Source organism: Mugil cephalus, chromosome 8 (genome assembly GCF_022458985.1).
Source record: "Mugil cephalus isolate CIBA_MC_2020 chromosome 8, CIBA_Mcephalus_1.1, whole genome shotgun sequence".
Lineage (NCBI taxonomy): Eukaryota > Metazoa > Chordata > Actinopteri > Mugiliformes > Mugilidae > Mugil > Mugil cephalus.
This window is the reverse complement of record NC_061777.1, coordinates 1,764,982-1,783,273: the sequence shown is the minus strand read 5'-3', so window position 1 is coordinate 1,783,273 and position 18,292 is coordinate 1,764,982. Positions and strand designations below refer to the sequence as shown.

At 43.7% G+C, this 18,292-nt stretch overlaps 2 protein-coding genes across 6 annotated transcripts in view; both read left to right on the top strand.

The window, feature by feature from the left end:
- fras1 (Fraser extracellular matrix complex subunit 1) overlaps positions 1-9,773 on the top strand; it is a 216,084-nt gene extending 206,311 nt beyond the window's left edge. For all 3 annotated transcript variants that reach the window (XM_047592667.1, XM_047592666.1, XM_047592665.1), the window contains 18 exons: positions 428-588; positions 667-814; positions 889-1,094; positions 1,177-1,333; positions 2,879-3,079; positions 3,169-3,356; positions 3,690-3,965; positions 5,163-5,395; positions 5,643-5,803; positions 5,903-6,117; positions 6,419-6,569; positions 6,646-6,753; positions 7,038-7,197; positions 7,274-7,390; positions 7,478-7,644; positions 8,118-8,323; positions 8,503-8,649; positions 8,958-9,773. In XM_047592667.1, the coding sequence (XP_047448623.1) occupies positions 428-588; positions 667-814; positions 889-1,094; positions 1,177-1,333; positions 2,879-3,079; positions 3,169-3,356; positions 3,690-3,965; positions 5,163-5,395; positions 5,643-5,803; positions 5,903-6,117; positions 6,419-6,569; positions 6,646-6,753; positions 7,038-7,197; positions 7,274-7,390; positions 7,478-7,644; positions 8,118-8,323; positions 8,503-8,649; positions 8,958-9,545 (3,590 nt within the window). In that variant the 3' untranslated portion in view covers positions 9,546-9,773. The remainder of the gene's footprint in view (positions 1-427; positions 589-666; positions 815-888; positions 1,095-1,176; positions 1,334-2,878; positions 3,080-3,168; positions 3,357-3,689; positions 3,966-5,162; positions 5,396-5,642; positions 5,804-5,902; positions 6,118-6,418; positions 6,570-6,645; positions 6,754-7,037; positions 7,198-7,273; positions 7,391-7,477; positions 7,645-8,117; positions 8,324-8,502; positions 8,650-8,957) is intronic.
- A 1,708-nt stretch (positions 9,774-11,481) lies between these two features.
- On the top strand, positions 11,482-18,005 carry LOC125012637 (annexin A3-like). 3 transcript variants are annotated; one of them, XM_047592694.1, is made up of 14 exons: positions 11,482-11,574; positions 12,118-12,146; positions 12,224-12,271; positions 12,346-12,433; positions 12,989-13,083; positions 13,789-13,902; positions 14,664-14,754; positions 14,874-14,953; positions 15,374-15,430; positions 15,539-15,632; positions 15,719-15,814; positions 15,942-16,000; positions 16,287-16,409; positions 17,861-18,005. In XM_047592694.1, the coding sequence occupies exons 2-14, from the start codon at positions 12,132-12,134 to the stop codon at positions 17,924-17,926; spliced, it is 1,026 nt and encodes a 341-aa protein (XP_047448650.1). In that variant the 5' UTR covers positions 11,482-11,574; positions 12,118-12,131; the 3' UTR covers positions 17,927-18,005. The 3 variants fall into 3 exon arrangements, with proteins under 3 accessions (XP_047448650.1, XP_047448652.1, XP_047448651.1); XM_047592696.1 differs by having other exon boundaries at positions 17,604-18,005; XM_047592695.1 differs by having other exon boundaries at positions 11,535-11,574; positions 12,121-12,146.
- The last annotated feature ends 287 nt before the right edge of the window (positions 18,006-18,292 follow it).

The window sequence follows — 18,292 nt, the reverse complement described above, 5'->3', positions numbered from 1 at the left end:
TACCTGTGTAACGCCATATAAAATATATATAAATGCTTTAGATATGTAAAATGTATAAGTTATTAAATATTTCATACTGTATAAAATATAAATAGTAAGGACATTGTTCATGATGGAGTCACTCTCTTCATCCTCTAATCTAGTAGAGAGGAGAGAGATGCCCTTCTTCTTCTTCTTCTTTGCATCACAGAAGAAGACAACATCAATCTGATATAACTTATCTATTAAACATTTATTCCATCCTCTCCTACTTTCTGTCTCCTCTTCTCTTCTCTTTTGGTTGGTCTCTGACATAATCGTTGGTTGAGGGCATTGTGCTGTTTGACCTGTCGGCATCATTAGCTGTAAAATTCAGCTCAGTTCAGACTGTGCTGAAGGCTACATCATATATTTTAAGATCTGACTTTTCTTTCCACTCACGCTCCAGGAACAATTGAAATCCCGGTGCTGCGCCATGGCAGCGACCTGTCCTCCGTGACCTCGGTGTGGTGCGCCACCCGACCCTCTGACCCCCCCTCGGCCAGCCCGGGGGTCGACTACATCCCCAGCTCCAAGAAGGTGGAGTTCAAACCTGGGAAAACTGAGGAGGTATGGACAGAGAGTTTATTTTATACTCATGCTTATATGTTTTTATGAGAGACGATGTGTTGACCTCCTCTCTTACAGACGTGTAGTTTGACCATCATGGACGACATCCAGAACCCGTCCATCGAAGGGCCTGAGTCCTTCGTGGTGTTCCTCAGCTCTCCTCAGGGCGCTGTCCTCCAGGAGCCCTACGAAGCCAACGTGGTCATCACCGACACCTTCCAGGACAGTACGTATGCCGGTCTTTACTTTGACCAGGGGTTGGTTCCTCCAGGAGTTAAGCGTTGCTCTCTGATCTCTCAGTTCCCAGCATGCAGTTTGAGAAGACCTCCTACACCGTGAAGGAGAAAGACGGCATCCTCCACATCCCCATCATCCGGACCGGTGACCTGTCCTTCAAGTCGTCCGTGCGCTGTTTCACCCGCACCATGTCTGCCATGGTGATGGACGACTTCAAGGAAAGAAGGAACGCCGACGACTCACGCATCACTTTCCTCAAAGGAGAGAAGGTAAATTAATAGACTGTCAGGTAGCGTTTGTGTCTTTATTTTCAGAAGCTCATGGTGCTTTATACCTTTCTTTGTCCTTCAGGTGAAGAACTGCACAATTCACGTTAACGACGACTCTGTGTTCGAGCCCGAGGAGGAGTTCCAGGTGCATCTTGGGACACCGCTTGGCGATCACTGGAGTGGCGCTATGGTGGGCGTGAGCGACATCGTCACCATCACCATCACCAACGATGAAGACGGTGAGCAGGCGGTCGGAGGAGATGTCCTCTTGTTCTCATGTGCATCAGACTGGATAATATTTAGCTTCATGCAAAGTTCAGAGCTGATTCATATGATGATGATCCAGTATAACTTTATTTATAAAGCAAACCCAAGATAAATTAAAAAGACATAAAACTTCATATACTTCATACTGTGCACTTATTGTTCCCTTCCTGCTGTGTAGAAGTTTGGGGAAATACTTATAAAAGCAGGACTGACAGGCTCCAAAAAAAGAGCAATAAGGACCGTACACAAAACCGAATATCAGGAGCATCCTACAAATCACCACTTTTCAAAGCCATGCACCTTGAAATTTCTAGACCTAGTAAAGATCTTAAAACTTTTTGAAAAAAGTGGCAACAAATATGATTTAAGAGGAAAAAAAAAAATCAAAATGGGGGAAATGTGGACGATAACAACATGGACGCCTCCTAGAAGAGGAGAGGGGGTTGTTGCAGCAAACTAGCAGCGGTTCATCAAGTGTGTGAAAATACTTCACTAAAAATGATGCTAATACTACCGTGACATGTCAGTCCTGAAGTACAACTAAAGTACTACTGCAATGCATCTGAAAGACATCCGCTAATCCTAATGCTAATGCTAGCAGAGGAACGGTCCAAATCCTCTGGACAGGCTCCAGAGAAATACCTGCTACACTGTGCCATCTAACACCACAGTAGTTGCGTTTCCATTACAGTTTTTTGCAAAATAAAAGTGATATTTCTTAAATCTGGATAAAGTCCGTGTTTCCATTCAAAGGTGTTTGAGTGAATGAGCTGTAACTGTTGTAAAGTCTCGTCTCACGATATCCCATAATTCTCTTAAATTCTTGTCACTTCGAGGAAGATGGACTTAAAATGAATTGGTCACATGACCCCCTGCCTCATCTCTGGGGAAATGCATTAAATGTGATAAACTTTTATATCTGTGTGTCTGAGCGTAAGATTAAAGCTTTAGATATTTGAGAGGTTTTTAGAAATGTAGATGTTTCCATTACCATTTTTTTTATTGAGATATTTAGGTTTCGCACATCTCTAGGGGGAATGGAAACGCAACAACTGTGGAAGACTAGTAAATGGCTGCTGATAATGCTGAGGTGCTGCCTGTTTTTATACAGACTATACATATCAGCTGTCTGTTTGATCTAGATTTCATTGCTTTATACTGGGTTTTTACCAGTGGCGACGCAACTTTCTTCATGTAGCAGTCAACTTTTAATAAACCTCAAGTCATGCAACCTCCTGTATGAACAGTGGTCCCTGTTTATTTCCCAGCCACCCCCGTATGAGCTTAAGGTTCTGCTCAAGGTTGCTTCCTGTTAAAGGGGAGTGTCTTTTTCACCTTAGAGCTTTCTCTTGGGCTTTATTCAGTTGTGGTAGGCAATATATTGGTTGAATCCTTTCACCAGTTAATTTCTTTTCTTTTATTAGACAATTTTAACCGTTGAGGACACAGCATCATTCAAAGTCATCGTTATAACCTTCATGGAGGCAGAATTTACACATCTTCTTCTTTTCCTCCAGCTCCCACCATCGAGTTCGAGCAGGCATCCTACCAGGTCCGAGAGCCCCCCGGTCCAGATGGGGTGGAGGTCCTCAGCATCAAGGTGATCCGGACCGGCGATCTGGATCGAACGTCCAAGATCCGCTGCAGCACCCGGGACGGCTCAGCCCAGTCTGGAGTCGACTACAACCCCAATAGTCGGGTGCTCAAGTTCACCCCTGGTCGGTACTCCAATCCCTCAGCATGGATCTAGAAGTAGAGCTGGATGTGTTGGGTGGTCGGTCCCATTTTATTCTATTGTTGTTCATAGGAATGGACCACATCCTGTTCAAAGTGGAGATTTTGTCCAACGAGGACAGAGAGTGGCACGAGTCCTTCTCTCTGGTCCTCGGCCCCGACGACCCGGTGGAAGCGGTGCTCGGGGAGATCACCACGGCAACAGTCACCATCCTGGACCAGGAGGCGGCCGGCAGCCTCATCCTCCCCGCTCCTCCAATCGTACGAGAACTTTCTCTGAACTTGTCTATTTGTGCAGCGCTGGGGGGTTAACATGTTTTTAGCACTCAGGGATCCCATCACTGGAAACATCCCCACTCAGATACAACTCTGATGCATATTCAGGAGCTCTACAAGAGCAGCAGCAGCATTTTCCTTCAGGCTTTTCTTTTTTTTTTGTCTTTGTGGGCTTTTACATCTCTCATGCATTTAACCACTTACAATGAATATATCAGCTCAGCCATTAAAATGTGATGTGCTCTGAGATTTGACCCCGACTTCTTTTAAATATTTCATCTTGAAACAACTATTTTCGTCTCTCTGCCCTCTTCTCAGGTGGTCTCTCTCGCCGACTACGACCATGTCCAGGAGGTCACCAAGGAGGGCAGCAAGAAGACTCCCTCTCCAGGTTACCCCCTGGTGTGCGTCACCCCCTGTGACCCTCACTACCCCAAGTACTCCGTGATGAAGGAGCGCTGCGAGGAGGCCGGCATCAACCAGACCCAGGTTCACTTCTCCTGGGAGGTGGCGGCACCCACTGACACCAGTGGGGCCCGGTCCCCCTTTGAGACGGTCACAGACACCACCCCCTACACCAGCGTCAACCACATGGTGAGTCCATGCCCGCCTTGGTTCCCTCTCCCATAGGTTGACTTGATTGGAAGACACAAAAGAGTCGTTACAAAGACGAGAAAGAAATGGAGTGATCTTTGTTGGTGGACTACTCCTCAGTCGTCTTCAATCTGTCTGACTCTCTGTGGATTATTTATTGTAGGACTGGGTGGTATACCAGTTCATGCCAAATACTGTTTTTTTTTTTTTTTTTAACGAACCGGACCGTTTTCAGTGTAGCGTCACTAAAGATGGAAAGGGCAGAAAAAGGAAGTGACAGAACGAGAGGACTTGTACCAAAAAAAAAAAAAAAAAAGGCTGTGTTGGTTGTTATCTTTTTTAGGGTGACCAGACGTCCCTGATTTCCAGAGACAGTCCTTATTTTGGATGACCTGTCCCCCGGCTAAAGCTGTCCCCAAAAATGTCCCCAATTTTATTTTTTTATGAATGAGAAAAAAAAAATGTTGCGCGCAGACTACAATTATTACGGTAGCTGGTTGTCTTACTATTGACATCACAGAAATAGCAGTTTAAATATGAATAAATATGTCAAATTAAATGAAACCATAATTGCCCCTGCTTCTTCATTTCATCTTGATAACATTTAATTCTTTTTTTTTTATCTCAGAGCTGTAAGTGTCCCCAGATTTCCACAGCAGCAAGTGCTAACACGGGGCCATGCAAACCTATAAAACAGTAAAATATTCCATCCTTAGTCAATCTACTGCATTAATTCCTCTTTCAACCAGTAGAAAATGTTGTGAACACGCGATCTTGCATGAAAAAAAAAATACAGTGATACCATCAGAATTTTGGAAAATACTGTGATATATATTTTCGGTCATACTGCTCAGCCCTAATTTGTGGCTTCCAAACTCTTTAGAGATGGTTGTGGAATCTTTTCCAGCCTGATGAGCAACAACAACTCTTTTACTGAGCTCCTCTCAAAGCTCCTTTGTCCGCTGTCATCATACACTTCAACACAAACGTTGTGAAGATCAGACTGAGACAAATCCCCGATTTATTTCACCACAATAATGGAAACACTCCTGAACACATGGACTCTGATTTGTCCTCGAGGTTCACCTCACTGTTACGTAATATTATCTCATTTACCTGAATAAACAAATACACAAGCACAATATTTTATTTTTCTAATAATCCTGGTGTATAAACAGAACTTTCTCTCTCTCTCAGGTCCTGGACAGCATTTATTTCAGCCGCCGCTTCCACGTCCGCTGCGTGGCCCAGGCCAGGGATAAGGCCGGTCACCTCGGGACACCGCTGAGGAGCAACATCGCCACCATCGGCACAGACGGCGCCATCTGCCACACGCCCGTCACCACGGGAACCGCCAGAGGCTTCCAGGCCCAGTCCTTCATCGCCACACTTAAATACCTGGACGTCAAGCACAAGGAGCACCCCAACCGGTCAGCAGCTATGGCTTCTGTTTTTAACCCTTTAAGACCTCACCAGTGGACAAAATTCAAAGTGTGGCTGAACGCTGGGAAAAAATGATGACACACCGCTGCTGTTAGTTAATTAGTTCTAACCAAGCACAACTTCCCAGTGTTCAGCCACACTTTGAATTTTGTAAATAGCGCAAATGGTAATTCATAAACCAGGACAAATAACTTTCTTATGTTTGTTTAAATGTTCTTTTCTGTCTCCGTTTAGGATCCACATCTCGGTGCAGATCCCCCATCAGGATGGTATGCTCCCCCTGGTGTCGACCATGCCGCTGCACAACCTGCACTTCCTGCTGTCAGAGTCCATCTACAGGCAGCAGCACGTCTGCTCCAACCTGGTCACCATCAAAGACCTCCAGGGGCTCTCGGGTCAGTCACATGTCGCCTCCATTTTAAATGTGATTAAAAGTGTTTAAGAATAATGTGTTTTTCAGTTTAAATAAAACCTTTGACCACATCATTCCACAGAGACGGGTTTCCTGGACGACGTGTCCTATGACAGCATCTCTCTGGGGCCAGGTTACGACCGCCCCTACCAGTTTAACCCCAACGTCCGTGAGGCCAAGAGCATCCAGCTCTACAAGCACCTCAACCTGAAGAGCTGCATCTGGACCTTTGACGCCTACTATGACATGACGGAGCTCATCGATGTCTGTGGGGGCTCCGTCACCGCTGACTTCCAGGTGGGCGGGGCAGTCGAGGGCTGCGTCTTTGTCTGTGTAGTTTAAAGCAGGGGCCAACAGAATCCATGGAGCCACATACTTTTCCTCAGTTATGATGCTACCACCCCCGTGCTCAGTAACTGTGTTGAAGCTAATTGAAACGATGGAGTATAATCAGACTCCAGACCAACTTTACGCCACAAATAAAATGACAGGTGTAGACTTTAGCCTGACCTCCAGGCTACATAAATCCTGATGTGACCTTTGGAGTGTTTCCAGCTTGTTGAACAGACTTTAATTCAGTCTGTTGTCGTCCTTCCAGGTTCGTGACTCGGCTCAGTCCTTCCTGACTGTGCAGGTTCCTCTCTATGTGTCCTACATCTATGTGACGGCTCCCAGAGGCTGGGCCTCTCTGGAGCACCACACTGAGATGGAGTTCTCCTTCTTCTACGACACCGTGCTCTGGAGGACAGGTCAGGATCAGACGCTTCTCCAGTCACTTCAATTTAAACAAAACATGTCTGAATCGTCTGTTCTGTGTGTGAGCAGGTATCCAGACCGACAGCGTCCTCTCAGCCAGGCTGCAGATCATCAGGATCTACATCAGAGAAGATGGGCGCCTGGTGATTGAGTTCAAAACCCACGCCAAATTCAGAGGTCGGTCCACAGCAGCTGTTTCCCTCCCAAGAGCAACATATCAGAACAAATAGAACAAATACATCATATGTTTCTCTTTTACTGAATTTATTGTTTATTTCATGTACAGTTGTGTGATTCATTGCTGAATAAGAAACATATTTGTGGCCTAGTGAAAATATAAACAGTGCTGCCAGATCTGCAGCTTTGTAGCTTGACTAATATTATAGAATCCTTTTTAATGTATAACTTTTTGTCTTTTGCTCGCACCAATAAATAAACACTTTGTTTAATTCTTCCCTCAGGTCAGTTTGTCCTTGAACACCACACTCTGCCAGGCCACAAGTCCCACCTGATGGCCCCCGACCACCTGGGGGGCATCGAGTTTGACATCCAGCTGCTGTGGAGCGCTCAGACCTTTGACTCCCCGTACCAGCTGTGGAGGGCCACCAGCTCCTACAGCAGGTCAGGAACTTAAGATCTCTTCTGAAAGGTTCCCTGGTCGAGTACCTTGACGCCATTCTCTTTAATTCTTCAACAGGAAGGACTATTCTGGAGAGTACACCGTCTTCTTGATCCCCTGCACCGTTCAGCCCACTCAGCCGTGGATCGACCCCGGCGACAAACCCCTGTCCTGCACCGCTCACGCCCCAGAGAAGTACGACCCCACTTCAAACACTCTCAGTCTGAGCTCGGTGCATCGTGGGAACAGGTCGCTTGAACTTGACTTGTCGTTCTCCAACAGGTTCCTGGTGCCGATCGCCTTCCAGCAGACCAACCGGCCCGTTCCCGTGGTGTACTCCCTCAACACGGAGTTCCAGCTGTGCAACAACGAGAAGGTGTTCATGATGGACCCGGCTGCTGCTGACGTCTCCATGGCTGAGATGGACTACAAGGGCGCGTTCTCCATGGGTATGCACACATCAAATAGAGACCATCAACTTATTTATTTGGCCCCAAGATCCTGATCTGATGTTAAATATCTTAGAGTTTGTCCCTGTAGATCCTTAAAGTCTGTCCTTGTCTTCTTCTAGAGTTGACTGGATTCAGTCTAAGTTTAAGTTAATGTAGTGTGGAGAGGGGAGCTGCTACCTTGTGTTCTCTACTCCAGAAATGTTCTGGTTCTCCAACGCTGCCATAAACTCCCTAACCCCCTCTGGAAACTTTTTTCTTCTTTTAAAACTTGAGTGCTTGTTGCCTTTGACCTGAGTGGACTCCATGGATCATGTTTAGATGATCTCCTACTACCACAATCACCACGCATTCTTCTTCTTCTGCTTCTCCATTGACTGTACATAAATATACACAATGTGTCCTCACATTTTTGCATTGGCTGAACTGACCCACAGAGTTATGAATGAACACTCCTCTGCTGCTCCCTGCAGGTCAGACTCTGTACGGCAGAGTCCTGTGGAATCCTGACCAGAACCTGAACGCAGCCTACAAGCTGCAGCTGGAGAAGGTTTACCTCTGCACGGGCAGGGACGGATACGTTCCCTTCTTCGACCCCACGGGGACGCTGTACAACGAGGGCCCACAGTACGGCTGCATCCAACCTAACAAGCACCTCAAACATCGCTTCCTGCTGCTGGTACAAAACAACATGTGCTTTAAATGTTTCACGATTTAATGTGGATACAGTCAGTGTTGAGGAAGGAAGTAGATTAGAAACAAAACCAAAGAGCATCATGCTTCAGTAACTCTCTGCTCACATGCATCTTATTGTGGAGGAGCGTGTAGCTGTGTCTGACCGTCCTCTCTCGTCTGCAGGATCGTAAACAGCCTGACGTATGTGACAAGTTTTTCCACGATGTTCCCTTCGAAGCTCATCTCGCCTCCGACATCCCGGAGCTGCAGGGCATGGCGGCCATGCCGGGGGTGGACGGCTTCACCATGAAGGTTGATGCTCTGTACAAGGTGAGTCTTGGTAGATTCTAATCAAAGTGACTGTTAGCACTTGTTCAGTTCTTTCCAGAGTTGGTTCAGATGTTAACTTCATAGTACTAAGACTTAATTTAACTTAATATAACTTCATAGTTATGATTCTTCCACTTAATTTGTAGCAGCTAGTTCTGGTAGCTAATGCTAACTTCAATCAGGTAGGCTGATGGCTCTTATCCAAATACAAGACAGGAACATACATTTAAAAATTGAGCAGGAACACATTAGCCTGAACCTTTGAGCCTCCCAGTGGTGACCTCTGTGTGTCTGTCTCTGATTGACAGGTGGAGGCGGGGCACCAGTGGTACCTTCAGGTGATTTACGTGATCAGCCCGGAGTCGCGCTCCAGCCCCAGGATTCAGCGCTCGGTCACGTATGAACTGAGCCGCTCGAAGCGCGACCTGGTGGACCGCAGCGGCCGGCTGACCCTCGACGAGTCGCTCATCTACGACAACGAGGGCGACCAGGTGAAGAACGGCACCAACATGAAGTCCCTCCGCCTGGAGGCCGGGCCCTCCGCCTCCTTCAACGCCCACGTGGGCAGCTCGGTGGGCGGGGGCGTGGCCGCCGTCACCCTCCTGGTCCTGGTCCTCCTGGCCTCCTGCTTCCTGTTCCGCCGCTGCCGCCGTTCGGCCGCCAAGAAGAAGAAGAGCAAGACGGCTCCGAAGACCTACGAGGAGTATCCGCTCAACACCAAGGTGGAGGTGTGCATGGACAAGTGTTTGGAGAAGAACTTCAGCACCAAGCACTGCACCGTGAGAAACATCAACGTCCTGAACCGCAACCAGGAGCCCAACGGCAAGACCCGGGTCAAACAGGTCAACCTGGAGGTCAAGCTCCACAACAACCTCAACGACGGCACCGAGGTCTGAAACACCCTCCAACCACAGAAGAAGAGGAGGAAGTAAATAAAAATAAATAAATAGAAAGGTATTTTCTAAAAGAAAGTTTCTACTTAGTGGAACGAGATGTTTGTTAATGTATTTTTATACCACTTTGAAAAAGGGAAGAGTGTGACGTGCAGGCCACTGGGCTACCTCAGGAATCCAAAACAGCCAAAACATCCTCCATCCAGTCTCCACCTGCGTCATACGTCCGTCACCCTGGGAGGTAGCTCACACACCGTGACTGTTTCACACGACGTGCTTTCCGAGTCTTCACGTCTCCGCCATTCCAACGAGACAGAGAAGAGACGACGAATGAACCTTTCAAAGTGCAATTAATCGCTGTCTTAAAATTAACTTCCTCACTTCGAACAGGAACTCTTGTTTGCATTTCCTAAAAAAAAAAGTACAGGCTTAGAGACTTGAATCAGCCACGTGGGCTACTAATCCAAAATTGCAACTGGTCGCTCCCTACACTGCCACTTCATGATATACAGTGTGCCAGGTGCCGAGTATTTATTCCCTCACTGAAAGCGATCCAATAATAACAATCTAATCCCAAAGTGAATTGTTTTTTTATTAGGTTAGTTTTTTTAGCATTTGTTGTTTCAATGCAGCGTCCCCCGGCCCCCATGTAGGAAGCAACAAAGCTTTCTATCGAGCCGTCCACATGACTGACTGTGTTTCAGCCTTACTACTGTTCTAATGAGACTAATCACTTTATTAACATGTTTTCTATCTGATACCTTTGTTCTGCCCAAAGACACTAAAACCCTCACTTGTTTTTTCTTTTTTTCGCTCACATCTCTCTCATATGTTTCCTATTCATTTATGCATCATCATTATTATTATTATTATGTTACAACTCGACTACTGATGTACCCGCGGTGTTACTGTGTTTTTATTGTTTGTGTGTATGACACTGGTTTAGAGAGCACTGCTAAGTATAAACCGTGTGATTCTCATGTGTATCCGTCACCTCATCTTTCTACTGTGTGCCTAAAAAAACAAACGGGGGAATGTGGGAATTGTGGGAAATAACAATGTATTTTTTGGTGCTATCATTTTGTGGAGAAAAAAAGAAAAAAGAACAAAAATGCTATTAATACGATGCCTGTATTTGGTGCCTTTTTTTTAGTAATAAAAACAATCTGAAATAAATACAACATCTCCTGTTTTCTTTCTGTCGCTCACTTCATCAACTCTTTTTTCTTTAAATGCATTTTATTATTCTTATTATTTACAATGGCAAGTTTTAGTCAACAAAGCGAAAGTGATATTTTGGTGCAGCTGCAGGTGAAATGAACAAAAATGACAAAGATCCTGAGCGTTTGTCACCGTTTTAAAATCTGAAAGTGGGTTTTAATTAATATAATAAATTTATAAATTTAAAGTCAAAAGCTTCGAGCTCTTTATGACTTTAAAAGGCTAACAAAAACCTTTAATAGTCAAGAAGCAAGAGCAACTAGAGCAAAGTTACTGCATTTAATTTTCCTCATTTATTTTATTTTTTATTTTTATATAGATGGTTTTATACTGTAGAGTGTGTCAAAGAGTCAATTTATATATATATTATAGTTAGGATGCAAATAAAAATATCCTAATTAAATAAGTAAAACAAACCAAAAGTCACTTTTTGCACATAAGCAGCGATTCATTTAATTCTTTTAGACTTAGACTTTGTTTATCCACAAGGGAAATTGCCTGGTCACAGTAGCTCAGTAGCACATTAAAAAAAAAAAAAAACCTCTTGAAAATCACCAAAACTAAAAAGTTAAAATTGGTTAAAAAAAATAAAATATGAATAAATAGTAATTTAAAATAAAATAAAAAATCTAATACGACTTTCTTCTATAAATTTTAATATGAACAAAAGTAGAAAAAACGAGTTGTCCCTGAAAGCAGCACCCAGTGCCCAGGTGTTGTGGAGTGGGCGTGGCCAGGTGTTCAGGTAGTTTTCCGTCTCCAGAGACAATGAAGTGAGGTGCAGCAGTTTCCGGCTCAGACACAGATCCAGGTGAGCTTCTCTTTCATTTTCAGTAAGTTAACTTAAATATTTATTCAGAGAAGAGGAGTCGCTTCAAATATTCACACGTTTATTAAAAGTATTTAAATTTTGCTTTTTTTGAGTGGAGACCATGCAGTAGAGGTTACATTAGTTCTCTGTAAATCTGGTTTAGTGGATTCCCTTTAGTCTCCTGTTGAATGAACCGTGTCTCATCGTCTAAAATAAATGTCAAGGTTAAAGTTTGTGGTCACGTTCAGGTGAGTTGCAGCATTTTGAAAACGCTGAGCTGTGATTATGAGGTGAGTTTTGCTCCTGAAAGGGTTGTATTTGTTTTACATTCAGAGGCGAGTGTCTGAATGTGGGGACAAGCCCAGATGTGTCATCAGAATGTTATAAAACACTCACAGAGAGCACAGGCAACTTTACTATTACAAAATAACGAAATAACTTTAAAATTTTCATCAGCATTAGGAGGAATGTTTATTTGTGGTGTAATTAATAGTTAAAATGTACTAAAATTTTAACCTTTGAAGTCTGTGTGTTTCTTTACAGAAGGATTTTTCATCATGGCGTCTTTATGGGTAAGAGATTTGTTTTTATTTCTTTAACCATTTATTTCTATTTACTGATTATTTCCTAAACCAAACTACTCCTGCAGGATGACCTGGACAGCCTCGTGAACACGCCCTCGTCTTTCTCAGCACCAGTAGGTTCAACGTTTTCATTTATTATCACGCTAATAGAAACAGGAACGCTGACTGACTCACCTGTGCTCTTCAGGCTGGAGAAAGAGGAACTGTCAAACCCAAAGCCGACTTCGATGCAGGAGAAGATGCGGTGGCTCTGAGGAAGGCCATAGAAGGACTCGGTACGAAATCACAAACAAAATCTGACTAACACCAAACAGAATAAACGCTGACCTGTCTACTCTAAGCTTAACCTGGGGCCTCAGCATTTAATTTAATGCACAGGTCTTCAACAGAGTCTACGACCCCTAGGGGGTCCTTGGAGGTTCTGTTCTTTTCTACATTTATTACATTATAACTGAAATCTAATCATGAAGAGAAAGCTCTTGTCAATTCCTTGCTAAAGGAAACTATCTTAACTGTTAGCTGAAAAAATGTTTTCAGTGTAAATATTAGTAGATGGAAGGACAGATTAGGTCAGACACACTCAAATCTGTTAGCATTTCTAACTTTTTAAGAAATATTTGGATAAACTCTTGCTACTGGACACTAGCTTAGCTTACCCCACCGTAACTGCTTTTGAGCTGTAAATTCATGGACTTATGGGTGGTTAATACTTTTAAATTACAAATTTAAAGTCAGATTATTGGCACAGAGGCTACCTGTGGGCTAATCATTGTGTGGTTTTCAGTCTGTCGGTGTGATTCTTCCGTGATTTTCTTTTGTAAATGTTTCAGGCACCACCGAGAAGACGCTGATTGACATTCTGACGCATAGAAGCAGCTCTCAGAGGCAGCTCATCTGTGCAGCTTATCAGGAGGCGACGGGCAGAGTAAGACGTCCATGCTGCAAAATCTGCATCCAAACATCACTCCGCAGCTTTTTCACTTGTCCTCATTTGTCTTTATTTATTTATTTATTTATTTATTTATTTTAATTTTGTGAAAACTTAAATCCTGTTTTACAGCTTAACATCGTTGGCAAACACACGCCCTCTATTTCTTCCTCTTTCATGGAAGCAGGTTCTTATTCTAAGGTTTAAATTAAAAAGTCTTCATCTACCACCTCTCATGCATGAAGAGGAGGAGGAGGATGAACCACATCATTTGAAAATGCAAATTCAATTTGAACTTTAAAAACACACACACTCCTGTTATTGTCGCTATCTAGAGCAATACTGTTGTAAAAATGAGTGATATCTGACTCGTAGTGGTGTATTTGCATTAATACATAACCAGTAGAATGATTATTAATGAAGCCAGCCTTCACGTTTTGGAATTTAGAAGATTACATTAGATTACTAGTGAGCACCATTATTTGTGAAGACATGCACTACATGAAAATACAAACTATTCTCAGTCTGTGATCTGTTGCATCACATTTTGCTGTAACGTCTCATCATGTGAAGCTTTAATGAAACGTAATGGACCCGGTGTCTGTGTTTGCTCTGGTGAAAAGTCACCCGGACGCCTCTGTGTATTTGCATGGGTGTGGTTGAATGAACGCTGACTGACTGACTGATGCGTTGATATGGCAGACGTTGCTGGAGGACCTGAAAGGGGACACCCACGGAGACTTTGAGGACCTGCTGGTGGCGCTCATCACCCCTCCTGCGGTGTACGACTGCCACGAAGTGATGCGGGCCATGAAAGTCAGTTTTCTGAACGTTACATATTAATGTTAGCACGTTTAACCAAGTTATTCTCATGTTCTTAGACTTGATCACAACATTAATTGTTGCAGGAAAGTAGCTGTAGTGAAGCATGCACCAATCAGCCATGATGTTTTATTTCACATGTGTGCACTATCCTGGGTGAACACATGGCACCGGGATGCATTATGGGAGGAACTCATAGCTCGTAGCTGCAGACCACGTCCGCCCCATGGCCTCTTTCAGCAGCATGATGCTTCCTCCTTCAGGTTCTTGCCTTTTTCTCCAGATTCAACCATGTCAACCAGGTCCAGATCCATGGTGGACCTTCACCTCTCAACTTAAAGCAGGACTTAAAGTTTCTGCTGCTAAACGTCTTGGTGCCAGATATCACATCTCCACACCTTCAGAGCTCTGGAGGAGACCAGGCCCTGTTGAGTTTGGAGGTCATAATGTTATGGCTGATTGGTGCATATGCACAGATCAAGTGATGATTTGGTTGATTTCATTTGTTCCTTAGAGTTTTTAGAGCCCTGGTGAAGCTTTATAAGAAGACAGTGTTTTATCAGATGATCGTGGTCATTCTGCAACAGTACATGAGTATCAGCAAGAATGATAGAACTGACAGAAAGTAGAGGAGTAAAATTACAATATTTCCCTATTAAGTGTAGTTGATACATAAACTAAATTAAAATAGGAGAGTAAAGCACACGTTTACCATCACTCTGTGGTGAAGTAACCTAATGTTGCTTTATTTGCAGGGAGTTGGGACCAAAGACAGCGTCTTGATTGAAATCTTTGCCTCCAGGTCCAACCAGCAAATCCAAGCTCTCTGTGACGTCTATCTGAAAGGTACACAACTGTAACACACACTTAATTTGACTCAAATCTGAAGTCGGTACCAATGATCCTTCAGAGAATGAGATGTGACGGCTTCATGTGTCGTATCTTCGATGTTTTCTCCTCCTCAGAAACAGAGAAGCAGTTGATGTTGGACCTGAAGACGGAGGTTTCTGGAGACTTCTCCAAAGCTCTGCTGCTCCTGGCTGAGGTTCGTCCACGTGACGAGCGACTACAGCGCCGACCCCCCCATAAAGAATTAACTCACACACCGATCAGCCATGACATTATGACCACTGACAGGAGAATTGCATAACATTTAAACCATCTTGTGACAATTCAGTGTTCTGCTGGGAAACTTTTGGTCCTGGCAGTCATTGATGTGGATGTAACTTGGACACGTAGCACCTAGACCAGACCAGACCAGCACAAGACGTTGGTCTCCAAATTCACAAGATCCCAAACCGATCAAGTATCAGTTTGGGATGATCCATAGCAGCCCCTCCCCTCAAAGGTGCTCACAAACAACATACATCACCCTCAGAAGGCCCATGTCCAATCCCTGATGGTGGTCATAATGTTATGCCAGATCGGTGCATGTGTTGTTAGTAATGTTTGTTCTTATTTCCAGGGTAAGAGGGACGAGGGCACCACAGTGGATGCAGACAAGGCCAAAGAAGACGCCAAGGTGACGCACAACTGAACTGAACCACATACCATGATTGACCGTGTTCATAGTGTGTAAATATATTTATATATTGTATACAGTAAAAACTTTCCATTTGTTTCTAATTAGACTCTTTATGATGCCGGTGAGAAGAAGTGGGGCACAGATGAATCTAAATTCATCGACATCCTCTGCCACAGAAGCATACCTCAACTGAGACAGAGTACGTTGTCGGTTTGGGTTCAATTCGTTTCTCTTCAAAACTACAAAATGTAAGGTCAGACTAATTTTGTGTGTGTGTGTTTGTAGCTCTTGTCGAATACAAGAACATCAGCGGAAAGACGCTGCAGCAAAGCATCGAAGGGGAGATGTCCGGAGAGCTGGAGGAGCTGCTGGTGGCCATCGGTGAGTCACTTTAACTCCAACAGATTAGAAAGGAATGTCATGACAGGACCGTGAAGCAGCAGCAACGTGTGTCCAACTTGATCTAAAAACAAGACTTTAGAACAACTTCCTTCCTTCTTTCCTCCAGTGAAGTGTGTGAAGAGCGTCCCGGTTTACTTTGCAGAACGCCTGCATGAGAGCATGAAGGTGAGCAAGCTGGTTCAGTCACATTCAGTAAATATTTGCAAACACGAATAAAAACTATTTAATATCTGCTTCACAGACACAACGCTACTGAGGAAATCCAGGCTTTAATACTTTAGTTAGACTTTGAAACGAAGCTTTGCTGCAAAGAAAAGTGTTTTAAGGGAATATTTGGACGTTCATGTCTCTGGTGAGACTTGAGTCAGAACAAAAGAGGTGGTCATAATGTTATGGCTGATGAGTGGATGTCACTGGACTAACTACTAATTTTTAAAATAAATGTCATCAGGGCGCCGGCACAGACGAGTCCACCCTGAACCGGATCATGGTGAGCCGGTCCGAGATCGACCTGCTGGACATCAGAGCCGAGTTCAAGAAGCTGTACAGCCACTCGCTGCACTCGGCCATCGAGGTGAGGAACCTGTTCACGCGAGGCTTTCTCTCTGTCGCTTTTAACGGAGGGTTTAGATTATATTTGATACTTTTAGACGTTAATTCTGGTGCTAAAATATTGAGCTTCACACTTTGGAGCAGCGTGAATTCAAAGCAGAACTAAAGAATCTGGAGTTCCTCTGAGACCAAATCACCCAAATCACCCAAAACTAATCCACCACTAACATCTGACGTGATTTTATTAACATAAGCATAATTGTTCTGCATTGAGTCTTTTATTTTGCATCTTGTGGTTGTTCAGGTCACTGGTCTTTGTCTAATTCATAAGAGATTTAAGAAAGAAACCATGTACCTGTTCCACCGTGAGAACCAAAGTTAAAGCTCCTGTGTCCAGGTCGTCCTGACACCTTCATCCATTCTGAGCTATTATTGGATGTTTTAGTATCTCAGAGTAGAAGCTATGTGGGCGCTCAGGTCAGTGTGGCGTTCAGGGGCTGTTCAGACCTTTGTATTTGGATGCGATGTGTGTGAACCGATCACAAGTGACCAGCTGAAAACATCTGGTTCTCGTCTGACCTTTTTTTTTTTTTAATGTGTCCATGTGCAAATAATCTACCGCTATATTAGATGAAGAGTTGGTGACATGACGCTTATTTTGGAACAAGCTGCAGAGTCTCAGCCTGGAAGAAAAAACAACTTCTCATGCTTTAATGTCACCTGTGGAACGTGGAGTTGAATTAATTAAATGAGGATTATCCAGTTCATGGTTTAAGGTCCTTTATTGTCATTTATGTGTTGCACATACAAACAAAATCAGGAGCACACATACATTAAGAATATAACAATATAAAATATGAAACAATATAAAAATAGTGCCATAAAATAAATTAAAAATGCAGTGCATAGAGCAGTAGATGGTGGGGGCCTCGTCAAGTCTTTGACTCAGTAAAATTTTCTCAGTAACTTAAATTCACACAAAGTTTTGAGTGTTTGTGTTAAACTCCTCTTCCACAGATGAGCCCTGTTGAGTAGCTGGTCTTTAATGTGACCCAGGTCTCATTGTGTGCTCACATTAACCAAAAGAATGAGGCCACACGTGTCCCAGTCCACTCAAACGTGTCCCGGCTGAAGCTGGTTCCTTGTGACCGGATGTTAAATTGAGGTCTGAACGTTGGGCTGTTTCCCTCTTTACTCCTTGCTCTGTTTCCTCCAGTCGGATCTGTCGGGTAACCACGGTGACTGTGTGAAGTCCATCTGTGGAGGAGACGACTAAAAACAAAAGAGGCGGAAGGAGGAAACCGGCTACGTCTTTCTCTCTGTCGGCCTACACTACTTCTTCTTCTACTACTACGATGCTTCGCTCCAGCTGTAACTGGTGTTTGCTCATGAATCCTGAGCCTCCTGCTTGTTACTGTAGAGACCGACTGAGAGGAAACAGCAGTTTTCATCAAAGTTTCTGTTTTGTTTCAGTCTGATTGTCACGGGAATTATCGAAAGACTCTGCTGAAAGTTTGTGGAGGAGATGACGTGTGCTGATGGTTTCTTCTTCTCTCATTAGACGTCCATGTGCAAACACATGAATCTCTTTAACTCTGTGTAGCGTCGTTATTTTCTTTCATAGATGTGCTGGAATTTCCTGATATTGCAAACGGCAACTAAAACATGAATGGAGTTTTATATGGTTTAATTCGAGCTGTCTTTAATTTGAGTCCAGATCAATAATCAGACTGATGACACGTTGTGTTGTTGTTGTTGTCGTTGTGATGGACGTTTGCCGAGATACTAAATAAATAATAAATTGAAAGATTAAATTGTGGTTATTGTTTAATTTATCTTCAGTTTCTTTATCTCTACAAACAATAAATAAATGAAAAATAAAAAAAAAAACATTTAAATTCATAA